General features: G+C 36.3%; 1 protein-coding gene across 4 annotated transcripts in view; it reads left to right on the top strand.

Moving 5' to 3' along the window:
* LOC131700570 (high affinity cAMP-specific and IBMX-insensitive 3',5'-cyclic phosphodiesterase 8A-like) overlaps positions 1 to 14,229 on the top strand; it is a 67,751-nt gene that overhangs the window by 51,195 nt on the left and 2,327 nt on the right. For all 4 annotated transcript variants that reach the window (XM_058998645.1, XM_058998644.1, XM_058998643.1 and 1 more), the window contains 16 exons: positions 55 to 143; positions 301 to 379; positions 1,184 to 1,324; positions 3,098 to 3,186; positions 3,357 to 3,408; positions 3,506 to 3,548; positions 3,908 to 3,985; positions 4,071 to 4,141; positions 4,235 to 4,399; positions 9,281 to 9,329; positions 9,594 to 9,729; positions 10,173 to 10,371; positions 10,919 to 11,136; positions 11,521 to 11,653; positions 12,844 to 13,008; positions 13,450 to 13,579. In XM_058998645.1, the coding sequence (XP_058854628.1) occupies positions 55 to 143; positions 301 to 379; positions 1,184 to 1,324; positions 3,098 to 3,186; positions 3,357 to 3,408; positions 3,506 to 3,548; positions 3,908 to 3,985; positions 4,071 to 4,141; positions 4,235 to 4,399; positions 9,281 to 9,329; positions 9,594 to 9,729; positions 10,173 to 10,371; positions 10,919 to 11,136; positions 11,521 to 11,653; positions 12,844 to 13,008; positions 13,450 to 13,579 (1,837 nt within the window). The remainder of the gene's footprint in view (positions 1 to 54; positions 144 to 300; positions 380 to 1,183; positions 1,325 to 3,097; positions 3,187 to 3,356; positions 3,409 to 3,505; positions 3,549 to 3,907; positions 3,986 to 4,070; positions 4,142 to 4,234; positions 4,400 to 9,280; positions 9,330 to 9,593; positions 9,730 to 10,172; positions 10,372 to 10,918; positions 11,137 to 11,520; positions 11,654 to 12,843; positions 13,009 to 13,449; positions 13,580 to 14,229) is intronic.

Here is a 14,229-nt window from a genome sequence, read left to right as displayed (position 1 = left end):
TCATTTGTAATTAAGTTTCCTGTTTTTTTTGTTGGTTTTTTTTACATTCAACAGAGATACATAGAAAATACCAATATTATGACCTGTTACAATGAACTTCTTCAGTTGGAGCATGGGGAAGTCAGGGCACAGTTCAAACTAAGGTATTTCTATTCTCTCTCTCTCTCTCTTTATATATATATATGTAAAATGTGTTGCACATTTCATAGTAGGCAAATTTGATGTCACTGGGGACTAACTCCCATTTATCCAGCTTGATGTACTAGAATTGTTTTGTTTGTGTTTTTTTTTTCCCTAAAGGGCATGCAATGCTATCTTCACAGCACTAGAGCAAAGTCAGGAAGCCATTGAAATCACAAGTGAAGATCACGTGATCCAGGTTTGTTTTCACCAGTTTTTGATATTATGTAAAGACTTCATGATTACACCAAAAGGCTCATTGTTTGCAAAGGGTTTCGAATGAAATGGCTCTGTATAGTACGCTTCAGGGGACGCTAAACATTCTTACTTTGCTGCAGTGTACCATCATGTGTAATCAAAGAAACATGAGACAACGCTGTTCCAAGCACTCCCTTATGTCTGTGCATGTTAAAAGTGAGGGGTGTGACTTTTTGAAGTTAGCTACAAGTCCTGGGACCGATACATTCAGTGTTCTATGTATTTGGCTGAACAGTGTCTTTCTAAAAGGAGCTGGGTGGTACAGCGCAGTAATTTACTAGCCTCTCATTCCTTACCTCTGAATCTGGTGAATGGCGGCTGGTGGTCTCAATCCAGTTGTCATGGCAATCTCATGCTAAAGTCCAGGATTGTTTGACAGGGTGTGTTCAGGTCAGGATTGTGGTCCATTCATTGAGCTATTGGGGAAAGTTGTCACAGCTGACTAAAGGCAATAACATTGTAGCAATTGCCATACATTTATCAAGGAGCTTTATTTTCACTTTTCTGTCAGTTTAATGGAAAGCTATGTATTACTGTGTCCTTACTGATGAAATGTCAATTCTTGAGTTCAACAATGTGTCAGTAGTACCCACATATTTACTCAGGAAAAAAGGGAAATTAATAATTTGCACCTGTTTTTACTTTTTTCTTTAGATTTGAATGCATGTGTACGGCATTACATTTTGTTTCTAAAGCCTGTGGTGTCTTAAATGAATTCTTGTTGTTTTTCATTTGCTTTCTTCAGTATGTAAACCCTGCCTATGAATCCATTATGGGATACCAGCAAGGGGAACTTCTAGGGAAAGACATTACAGAAGTGCCTAAAAGTGAGAACAACAAAGCTGACCTCCTTGACACCATTAATTCTTGTATAAAGATAGGAAAGGTGAGTAGTTGATGGTTCTTATAACACAGACCTCTAGGACATAGTGAAAGAAGTGCACTTTATCAACTGATCTGTTAACTAATGTTTTAGAAAATTATTTTAAAGAGAGTGAAATAATACAAAAATACAGAGGTTAAAGGGACACTTTCTGGAATATTTAATTTCTTATCTGTTTAATATACCTGTGTGCTTTTTATAATTCTCTATTGCTGTTCCTGCTTAGATCATTATCCACCATGCTTACCTAAATACCCTGTCACATCTGCCTCCAATGCAACTGGGAGTTGGTAAATGGAATTAAATGATGTTGGTACAAACACAATCAGTCACAGAGACGACAGAAATTCCAACTGCACACCCTAGTGGTGATCTTACAAACAGCTTCAGAAATGCAGCTTTTAAGAGTCTTTCTTTACACACAGTATGAGAAGTGACATTTTGTGCTGTAGTAGTAGTAGTAGTAGTAAGCATTATCGTATGATAATAATCTTAGAAGAAACAACAGTTAATATTCATATACAAAACACTTTATAGGATATTAAATGAGAACGAAATTAAACATTATGAAAATGTAGACAATATAAAAGTATCCAAAAATAAAACAAAAACAAAAAAAACAGTAGAAATATATAATCAAAACGGTGTAAAATGTAGTTAAAATAAACTGAAATGGGGAATCCCTTTTTGTTACTACACTGCTGCTCTTGTTTGTGAGCGTTCAGCCTCCCCCTTTCAACTCAAGAGCTTTATTTGACTGATGATGATTCATGAAGGTCTTTTGAGGGTATACTTCATGACTGACTAATTCATTTTACCTTTTGAAGTCTGTAAAACTGAAAGCTTTGTTCACTGTAGCTGAAGCAGCAAGTGAAGGATGCCACATTGCACAATAACCTTTTTGTGCTGGACTCTAATTGCCGCATGCCCAGTGTTACAATTTGTATAACCATAATTTTCACTGAGAGGTCATTCCATAGTATTTGTGTATACAGCTATATACAAACCTATCCCCTTTAGTCCTGCTCCCCATCCTGTACGTAGTTTAAAAAAAGGAAAGTCCATTAACAAACCTGATCTTTGGAGCTATCTGGCTAGTGGGATGCCTGCATTTTGATTAGGTTTAATAAAGACTTGTTCCTGTACAGTACTGTACAGTTCAGTACCGACACAGAGTGTATTCAGTTCAGAGAATAGTAAGGTGACTTTTTAGAAAAACCAAACAGCGAGTCAAACAGTGGGTAGTTGCTTTCGAACTAGGCATACTGTGAAGAGTGTTAAAGACATTAAAGATTTCTGTTACTTTATCACCCTTTGATTATTTGAAGTGTATGTATATCGGCACATACATGTATCATAGTTTGTGTTTACCTAGAATATTTTTCTTTAAAAAAAAAGTAGAGGCAACAAAAATAGATGGTGACTGTAGCTTTGTAAGACCTGGTTCTGGAACAAATTTGGCAGTCCGCAAGCGCACCAGGGTCATTTCGTTAGAATGAATTGTATTTTCTCTAAACTTTATTCACAGTACAACAATTACAAAAAGGTAAACAAGAGGGGTCCACCAGCAGATTATTTATAAGAGTTTTTCAAAGGAGGCCTTCGTCAGGAGGTAACATCCCTGTGAAAATACCGCTTCCTTTGTTGACAATGCAAACCCTCCTTGGGTAGTCCTGTTAAGCAATTAATGCAGTTAGTGCATAGGCAAGGGTTAATCACTCTCATAATACCAGAAACCCCGTCTTTTGATGTTTTAATAACTCCCTTTGTTTTTAGGAGTGGCAAGGGATTTATTATGCCAAAAAGAAAAATGGAGATAGCATACAACAAAATGTGAAGATTACACCTGTTATTGGACAGGGAGGGTAAGTGTTAAATATTTTACATGTAACAGCATTTACTATATGTGCCCAAAGTAAAGTACACTACCTGTTTGTAGTTAGTAATTTAATATTGAATTCAGGCTTTTGAATTGCAAGCATGTTTAAACAAACACAATGTAGTGATCAATACATCTTTTCACATTCTTTTGCAGAAAAATTAGACACTATGTGTCTATTAAAAGGCCATTACATGACAACAATAAGGTAAAGCTGCATATTCGTGTGTGTTTTTACATTCATTAAAAGTTTGGTAGTTTATATAAGGCTTCTTGTGAACCACGGCTTCTTTTTCACTTCACAGGCTGACAAATCAAGTGAGCGTGTCCAGGCTGAATCTCAGACAGGTACGGAATAATGCATCTAACATGGGAATGAACTGATCGCTTGAACCTTAACTGTGTGATTGATCTTAACACTGTCTGTGAATTGGGTTTTCTTGCTAGCTGTTGCATCTTTTGATAAACGTCCACCACCACCCCCATAGAAAAATATGCCTTGATTTTTATTTAAGTGGTTTATTCAGGTTGTAGGGTTTGTATTGAGTGATAAGCAAAGGGAATGTCATTTCTTATTGTGCTGTTGATTCAAAAACCGTTGTTTGTACCTGAATAGAAAGTGTAGAAACCATGCCTTATCCATGTGTCCTGTTTCAAAGCCTGCCACAAACTGTACTGTAACACTAATAGGTTTCCCTTCATTACAGATATCCAGTCTTGCAAGCACAAAGACAGACGGAAAGGCTCGTTGGATGTTAAGTCAACCACTTCACGGGGGAGTGATGGTAAGCTGAAGCTACAGGATGAGCTTGTGTCATCATCAGTATTAGATAGGTATTTTATATCTCTTTTTTTGTTTGTGCCTTGCAGGCAGTTCACAGCGAAGGCACTCATCTATGGCCAGGATCCATTCCATGACCATTGAAGCGCCCATCACAAAGGTAGAGTCTTCAGTACATTTCCAACAGCACGTGAGCCTTTCAGAGCCCTCGTGATCACCCTCTAACCCATTTAACCATTCTCTCTTGACTTAGGTAATAAATATCATAAATGCTGCACAAGAAAGTAGCCCAATGCCTGTAGCTGAAGCCTTAGACCGAGTGCTGGAGATCCTGCGGACCACAGAGCTCTACTCCCCACAGTTTGGGGCTAAAGATGAAGATCCACATACAAGCAACCTTGTTGGCGGTCTTATGACAGTAAGTTGAATTTTAAGATTCAAAATGTTTGGATGTGTGCATTTGAGCTGTCAGTTAAGCCTCAAAATAGCACTCGATTAATTGGGCACACAACATATAATCGTTCGAGTAAATATCGATGATTGTACCGCCCACATACATTTTCGCTCCATTCCTCTCCCCGCGGCGTTATTATTTTAATTTCATTACAGTTAAGTAAAAGCTTGTGCACAACAATTGAATGGAAGGGGTAATTACACCTGGGTAGAGTCAGGAGAAAAAAAACCCATAACATTCACAACTATCCTAAAGCAAGTTTAACATACTACAGGGGTGTTACTAAAATATTTATTCCAAACAGATTACAGTACTTTAGAATGTAATCTGTATAAACTAGACAACAGTTTATGAAAAAGTCTTTTTTTATTCAGTGACAGCTGCAGCATCACACATTGCATCTTGTTACTACTGTACCAGCTAACTTCACTATCTGTTGAACACACAATGCAGAAATCACTGCCTAAAACATCATAATGATGATGATAATAATAATAATAATAATAATAATAATAATAATAATAATACATTGATTTACTTACCACAACCTGCATACCTGCTATAGGTCAAGATGATCGTTACTCCAAAATTGCATTTAACATCACTGATCGTTTATTTATTATTTTTTTTAGTGTTATTGAATATTGTTAAAAATTAATTATATAACAGTTCATTTTGAAACTCCAAAGAAGCGCAAACTATATACAGTCAGTTTTCTTCAGAGTGCACAATTTATTTACAGGCTGTTTGCCAGGAATACAAGCTTGTCGTCCTGCTCTGGATCCAAGCGGCGCACTTTTTTTATTTTTTTATATCGAACAACCACACAGGGGTGTACTTACAAAGCATTTTCAAAACAGATTCGCTGGGAGGATGGGACCAGCAAATCAGATGCTAGTTAACACGAGCAGGAAAAGAAGAGCACGCCCACTACTAGTCTGGCAGAAATACTGTAAATACCAAGGCAGGGCGTTCGGTGCATTTTTGTTGATAAACTTAACGTTATTAACTATGCATGTTACAAAAATGTAATTATTGAATCGATTCTCCAGTATTTATATTGATGTATATAATGAGGAATCAATCGAAAAATTGATTTTCGATTTAATAGTAGCAGTGTGCATTCTGCTTAGCTGTTCAAAAGTTATATTTACAATATATAGTATATACCAAATATGCTTGAAATTTGGCTGAAAGCACTGGGGTTTTCCCCCCAGTATCAGAGAGGCCACCTGTTGCTATTGCAGCAATAATCTTAAATTTATTGTTTATGATAAACTCATTTAAATTGACTTCCCTGAGATTATCTTTGTCCTTTGTTACTTCCTTGTGCCATCTTTCCCTAGCCATCATGCTGGGATTTATTGTAGTACTTTGACCATGTGTTCTCCAGGCAGCCGTCTCAGAATATTCAGTATCTGCCCTTGACCATAACACACAGAATATTAACTATTCGCTGCTAAACTGCAAATTTCAACTGAAAGACGCATGTGGGAGTAAAAGTCTCTGAATCTGTATAGTTTTACAAGGAAAGTCAAATGTTCTCTAAACCAGCAGTAAGAACTTTTTAAACACAAATTGTGTCTGTGCTTTTCAGTTTTAATCGCTCATTTTGTTGAATAGTCTATTAATCATTATATGGGCACTCAACTTTCAAAAATGTCTTGCTTTTTACAAGACCGTTGGGCTCAAATGTAAACACAGTCATTGCGTACGGAATATGAAAATGTATTTCCTTGTGTTTGTTCAAAAACATCCCCTGGTTTCTATGTGTGAATAAAGAATTATCTTAATTTGGCTATAGGGGTTAGCATGTCATGTGTGTTAGATTCCCATCTCTTTTTACTCAGGCACTGTAAGAGACAACCCTGCTTGCACGGCACAATTCAAAAGAGGGGACTTGTGGCTTCACAACAATGTCCTATTCGTATATTTCCGGCATTGGACCTCAGTAGACAGCCGTGAAAAGTGTTTAGCAGTGCTGTTGCTGCATTGTATGAAAGACCTACCTTGGTGCAGCAGACAAACATTTTCAGACAAAATCTTTACAAAAAAAGAGAAATGGCGACATCGAAGCCACAAGGACCTATTTTCTGATACATATATATTTGTATTTCCATTTTGAGAGTTTTTGTGGACCAGATGCCCGCTGTTAGGATTAGGTTGCCATGGTTGCCACATTGAATGGCTTTGAAGCCACAGTAAATATCTCCATCTTACACCACATGATCATGTCCTTGGCACGAAACATTTTAAATGCGTTTTTTTTTGTTATTTGTTTTTAGTTTGCATGTTTTGTTTGCTTTTTGGTACCTTTTGTATATATGGCCATAATTTCTTTATTTATTAACCAATTTGTTAAAACAAAAAATTCCATGTTCCCTACATGTCGAAGTTTCATTGTACACTGTCAGATTTGAGCTGGCCATGCTAAAATACATTTTATAAACAATAAATAATGTGTTTGTCTAAAAAGCATCTCTTTTTCTGTGTTTTTTGTTATCTGTACTAAACAGGGCATGGGCGTCCACAGAATTAACTCTAGGGGGGGCAAGGTGTTGTTTAAAAGTAGTTGGGTAACGTGGTTTTGTATTGCATAATAATTCTTCTAAGCCTCATTTACACTAACAACGCAGACTTAAGCTAAAATCCGATTAAAAAACAATACTGTAAATGTGCCTCCATTAGGGATTTTTCTGTAAATTCAGATTCCAGGGGGGTGTCAAGTGCCCTCCTTGTGCCTATCTCCGGACGCCCAAATAGGGTGTCTCAGATTATTTAACTTTTTTTTTATGGAAGCCTAGTGTGTGCACATTGATTTCATGTATGACATGTGCCTGTAACCTTTATAATTAGAGTTATAGGCACAGGTCTAAGAAAAGTTTAAAAAAAAAAAAAAAACAGGCAGAAATAGCTTGGACCCAAAAGGGTTTGAAAGGGGAATTTTCTTTTCCCGGTAAATGAAATCTACACCCAGCAGTGTTGCCTCGATAGCTCGCAAAGTTAAACAGAAGTGTCTGTCTGGCAGTAGAACGAGTCATACTTACTGTATGCGAGGTGCACAAACAAAACCCAGGAGAAATCCTTTCAGTCTAATTGAATTGTTCTTAGAAGCAGGATTACAATACAGTCAGAACAACAGCTACATCAAATGGCAGCTTACCAGGAACAGTGCCTTGATCATACTGGAGTGTTCACGTCTGGAAAGTATTGATGAAATGCATGTTGATGTAGCCTTTTATGTTGTGGAAACAATGGATAAATTATTGTAATTTATTATCCAATATATTTTACTACAGTAGATCTGGAAAGAAGAAAATAAATCTTTCAAATTACACTAATACAAATATGCACTTCCCAAGTACGATCAACAGTGTAAATGATTTTAAAGCTGTTCTTTTATGGATTAACCTGCAGTATGTGTTTTGATCGCTTACTGGGTTTGAAATCACTTGTGGTTTGAACGGAAGTGGTTTGTTAATTGAGTGTGTGTAATAAACTAAAAAAATATAGTTATGGTTTAAGCTTGAAGCCACAAAAAAGTCAGGAAATTCCTTACAAAAAAATGACAATTAAATTAACTTCAACTTGAAACCACAAAAATGCCATACCACCCATAACTCGGCTGCATCCAGGTTAGACTTTTAGCAGAGATACTGAGATGTGATGGGCATGGTAGCATTCAGTGAAAATGGCAGAATTAAGAAAGTAGGGCACCTGTCTTTCTGAGCAGACCTGATGGAAAACCACTAAGTCTCAAACACTCAAAATGTACATGCGACAGAAAAACTGACATTAAAAATAAAAATAACTTAAACTACAAATCCTATCAAATTCTAACCACCGCAGGAAATTGTCAGCAGAGACCAGAGCACCTTAGCTGTGGCGTAGTATTTGTTTTCTCCACTTCTGCTGAAAAAGTGATATCATTCGTATTGCACACGGGAATTTTAACGTTTTGACTCCTTTTATACTAATAATCCCATTGAAAGTTTAGAGATTTATAGAGACAAAGTGTTTGTTCCAAAGGACACCACGCTACTCTTACCATCAATTACAGGGCCAGTCAATTACAGAGAATTAATTTATCACCCCAGTGATCTATGGATGAAGTATTTCTGTAGGGTTTACTTTATCTAGTCAAGAAAAGGTAACAAAGGTTTGTTCTCTAATTTATTAAGAAATTAAAAATAATAATAATAAAAATTAAACCATCACAGAAAATATCAATGAGATACAAAGTTTGTTTGGGTGGCTCATGTTTCATTTATGTATTAATGTATTAATGTAGCTATTAGCAAAAGGAGATAATACTTTTTCTTCCTTTCTCACTATACAAGTAAACAGGGCTTTTCGTAATATACACACCGGAAACCTTACTAATGTTCCACTCAGCCAGCTTAAAACTACTGTAACATGGCCTGCTTTAACACTGTAGGTGTGCACGATACAGATATACTGATGTTTTAATGTACAATGTTGCTATGGGATCATTTTAAATGCATGCATCCTATAAAGACGCTTGGTTGGCTGTTGCTTCTGTATCCAAGACTACATAAATTACTATAGGAAACCATTCTGGAAAAACATATTCCTTCAAATTTCCACCCCCAATTTTCCAGAAGATGCAGTAAACTTGTTAAACTGTCATGTATACTTGAAGTAAATGTGTTTAATTTTAGTTTAATCACTGGTTTAATTCTCTGCTCATTTTGTACATTTCAGTGTATTATCAATACATTGGTTTGGACACGCATGCCTTACAACGTGTGTTTTTGTAGGAATTCTTGTAAGGATGTTTTTACTGAAAATGTAATGACAATTTTGTTTTTGTTTTTTGTGCAGGATGGTTTGCGGAGGTTATCAGGGAATGAATACCTCTTAGCTACAAAACGTAAGTATAAACTGGCTGTACAAATGTTTCAAGTGTGCAGATTTACTATTAAGTAAAGCAATTTGAGTGCTATGAAAACATTTTACATCTACGAAACAGTTATACAACCATTGTTTTTATTTTTGCCACTAGTTTCTTTTCTAAATTAAAATCTGTGGGAGGCAGAAATACCACGGAAATTGATATGTATGGTCAAATCAAAATTTCAAGTAAAATTGACAAAACGTACGAAGAAAAAGAGATAAACTGTGTTCCTTTCTCCAGATCCCCATCATATCCCCAGTCATCTGATCACTCCACTGTCTCTCAATGACATCCCACCCCGCGTAGCCCAGACCATGGAAAATGAAGACTCCTGGGACTTTGATATTTGTAAGCTGGAGGGTGCAACAATCAAAAGGTTAGTGTGTTTTAGCTGTGTGCTTTTACAATTGGAAAATGCTTTTTTTACCGACCACAAGTCCTGAATTTATCGAATATTCACATGGACGCTTTAAATACCAACATTACAATCCAGGTGCCTTTTACTGCCCTGTATTGGCTTCAGAATTAAAAAAGGTTTCAAAGTCAATATGCAGATATTTCAAGGATAACGCTATAGATGAAACGTTCCTGCTGCATCCTGGTACCGGCATCATGTGTTGTAGTTCAAACTCACGCAATCAGACCATGTGACCAATAGCACCAGGATGCAGCACTGTATTTATAGAGTTGTATTTAAAATATTTGCATATCCAAAAACAATAAAAGCAAATATGACTTCCATGTTACACCGTACTGAGTTGATAAGGACTTTATTTATTTAAATTCTGTAATACATTACCTTTTTATTGTTTCATTTAGGCCTTTGGTTTATCTTGGTCTCAAAGTATTTTCTCGCTTTGGAGTCTGTGAATTCTTAAACTGCTCTGAAGTAACTTTAAGGTCTTGGCTACAAGTGATCGAAGCAAATTATCATCAAACAAACTCCTATCACAACTCCACGCACTCAGCCGATGTACTGCATGCAACAGCCTATTTCCTTGGCAAAGAAAGGGTAAAGGTAAGAATAAAGAAATATATGTTTTGCACACTAAAGAACATTTGAGACCCATTATGAACATTCAAATAAACCAAATACTGCACAAGACGTACTTTATTGTGTGGATTTCACTTTTCCCATTTCCAAAAGTGTGTGTGTGTGTATATATGTATGTGTGTGTGTATATATATATATATATATATATATATATATATATATAATATATATATGTGTGTGTGTGTGTTTTTTGTCAGAAAGGCCTGGATTAAATATCACTTTACGTACAAGTCTGTGGGGTCACATGAAAGACATCTGACAGGAACAAACACAGCTAAGAAATGCTTTCAGACATTGACTGCGCTGCCCCTAGCGAGGGCTGCACAGATTCTCTCTATCATTATTTATTTATTAACTTGCATTAGATACCAACAGAAACGTGTATGCTGTATGTTGGCCACCTGCAGAGGGTTGTTGCTGTTGCGACTCTGTAACGCGTCGTCCTGCATTTGTTCCAGTTGGCTTATAATAGATCTTTAACAACCCTATCCAAACCTTTTTTATTTTGCAGCAAAGTCTTGACCAGATTGATGAAGTAGCCGCCCTCATCGCTGCCACTGTCCACGACGTGGACCACCCCGGAAGGACAAACTCCTTCCTGTGCAATGCAGGAAGTGAGCTGGCGATTCTCTATAATGATACAGCTGTGTTAGAGAGCCACCATGCAGCGCTGGCTTTCCAACTCACCACACGAGACGAAAAGTGTAATATATTTAAAAACATGGAGAGGCAAGTTCCCAATTCTGAATATCCCCCCACCTCCTGGTATACTGGAGTAAAATACTATATATATGCATGTGTGTGTGTTTGCTTTATATGATACAGTATATGCAGAATCTATAGAATATCAGCACAATACAAAGTCACTTGACCATAAGAGTTTGCATTCATATAAGTGGATTTAAAAAAAAAGTGCATCCTTTTTTTTTTAATGATCATGTGAAAATCTGTAATATGCGTTTACTGTTTAATCTTGTACCAATATCTTTAACATGCAAGGACTCCCTTTGACCACAGAATGCACACAATGGAGCTTTTATTGCCTGCTGAAACACCCCCATTAAAGGAGGTGAACAGTGACATCATTCTTTATCTTTTTTTATTTATATATAGAAATGAATATCGAACACTCCGGCAAGCCATCATCGACATGGTTCTGGCAACTGAAATGACAAAGCACTTTGAGCACGTCAACAAATTTGTGAACAGCATTAACAAGCCTTTGGCAGCACTGGAAGAAAATGGGGTAAGCAAGGTCAAGTGAAACACAGAAGACTGGAAGTTCTGTATAGCCCTTCAGCCTGTCCTTAAAACATATGCAATTTAAGACTTGATCATAAGCACCACAAAATGCGGTATCTGTATCTAAATCCAACATGTGTAATGTTTTGAAACGCCCCATTTAAAAACACAGCAGCATTTAATATTCCACTGTTCAATTGGGCTCTTCTGATCTTTCCAAAAACTGACAATACAAATGGAGAAGTTTAAGTTTATAAATAGGATGTATTTGACTCCACTTGACTTACAAGTCCTGTTACTAACTAGTGGGTCTTATTATCTTATCAGTGTTGTAAAGGTAAATCGACCCAGTTAATTAAATATAATCTGGCTGGTGAATTTGATGTAATAATAAAAAATAAAAAAAGTTTAAATTCATCACTTAGCTGATTTTGTTTCTATACTCTAAAATAAAAGGATCCTATGGTGTTTCATTTAAATTTAGTTCTATAATAATAATAATAACTTTAATATATTTATTTTGTATAGCTCCTTTCATTAAAAGAAATCCTGATGCATTCTGGTAACAAAGCGCTAGAGTTAGATTCTGTAGATGCGTTAGGATCCCAAGTACAAATACGACCCCTTGGGCTTGAAGTTCATTGTGGATAATTATAATAGGCCATTTAAATGATCCAATATGAACATCAAGCTCATATTATTACTTGGGATCCTAACATATCCACGTGTATATAGGATGCGTCCTTACTGAAGCGAAATCTACTAAATACAACATTCAGTTAAAAAGGGAATCCTGATACAGTGATTATAAATAGCTCCAGTGTTCAGTGATGGGTACTGGGGACTGCTACTCAGCGCAGGTATCTAACAGGCAGCCACCAAGTTTCACATGAGAATGAGGAATGCAGGGCCCTGGGATTTTAAAGGACCTGGGCATCTTTATAATGAAAGACAGAACATCACCCTGTAGAAGAATATGTATGTGTTATGTATTAGACAGTATAGAGTAAATTATATAAATGATGTATAGATTTTTTTTTTCAAACACTGTACAGTACATACTTGCAAGACCACCTCAATACATTATCTTTTATGTATTAGCCTAATACTCTTAGATTTCCAGTATGTAAGGATGACAATTAATACAGTATTTAATTTGCCCCAAACCTATATAAACTGTCTTTCTCTGTATAGGCAAATGGGGATGCCGATTCTGTCAAAAGCATCTTGACATCGCCTGAAAACCGTATTCTCGTCAAACGCATGTTAATAAAGTGTGCCGACATCTCCAATCCCTGTAGACCACTAGAACTGTGTATTGAGTGGGCAGGGCGCATTTCAGAAGAATACTTTGCACAGGTAAGCAAGCCATCATTTCAAGGGATTATAAACAAGGTTTTAATGCAGAATGCTATGAATCGCATTTAAATATATAGCTTTAATGATGATTAGTGCTAACTAACTCTAGATGTTAGCACTAATCGATAGATGTGTTGAGGGTGTATCTTGCTGATTGTTTATTGCTTGGAACATCTAGCTCAGCCTCCCAGTGAGAAATGGCTAAGCCAAACAGTCTGGAGGACCTTCAAAGAAGGAGCAGAGCTGGGTTTGGTTGGAAGATGTGTAACTCTATAGTTGCAAAGGTTTGGTAGATCTCCTGTCACGTGTTAGGATGTTTTTCAGGGTTACATTAATAATAATAATAATAATAATAATAATAATAATAATAATAATAATAATAATAATAATAATAATAATAATAATAATAATAATATTTGTCATGTCATTTTCACTGTGCAGACTGATGAAGAAAAAAGGCTTGGCCTCCCTGTGGTAATGCCTGTTTTTGACAGAAACACATGCAGCATCCCCAAATCACAGATATCCTTCATTGATTACTTCATAACAGACATGTTTGATGCTTGGGACGGTAAGTACAATATGTTTTTATTTTTATATTTCATATACTCTGTAATTACGAATTACCAATCATATTCAGAAACAACAATTGAGGCTCATTTGAGTGTGCCAAATGTTTTTTTTTTTTTCCTATTCGAAAGCACACAAGTGATAATAACATTCAAGAGTTGTTTCTGAATATGGATATGGCTTTTCATCTGTTAACAATTCTTAAATGCTCCTTTTCAATATGCTACTCTTTCACATTTTTGGTTTTGTGCTAATCAGGAGGAATTGGAGGAAATTTATTTATTTTCTGTAAGATGGGCAGTAAGCAAGGCATGACAGATGATGGCGAGTAGACTATATATGCATCTATAAATGTGTAGCAAAGAATGTATGCCTGTGCACAAAAGTGTGCTTCATATTTATTTATATGAATAGAAGTCGTTCTACAGTACTGTAGTTTTCCAATATAGATCACAGAGTGTCACAGCTTAATGGTCAAGCAAGTCATCAGGACTGGATACGCTACCAAAGAAAAGCAACTGACTGTATAAATGCGTCAGTGGAGAAAGAAAAACTACAGTGCGATTTGAGACTAAAAGCAACAACACAGTGGAGCTTCACTGGAATGTTCTTTTTTTGTAATATGCTCTTGGCTAAAATGCGGACGTTTCT

This window comes from Acipenser ruthenus, chromosome 24, assembly GCF_902713425.1.
Source record: "Acipenser ruthenus chromosome 24, fAciRut3.2 maternal haplotype, whole genome shotgun sequence".
In the NCBI taxonomy this organism is placed as follows: domain Eukaryota; kingdom Metazoa; phylum Chordata; class Actinopteri; order Acipenseriformes; family Acipenseridae; genus Acipenser; species Acipenser ruthenus.
The sequence above is the reverse complement of the archived record's forward strand: the minus strand, read 5'-3'. Positions and strand labels throughout refer to the sequence as shown.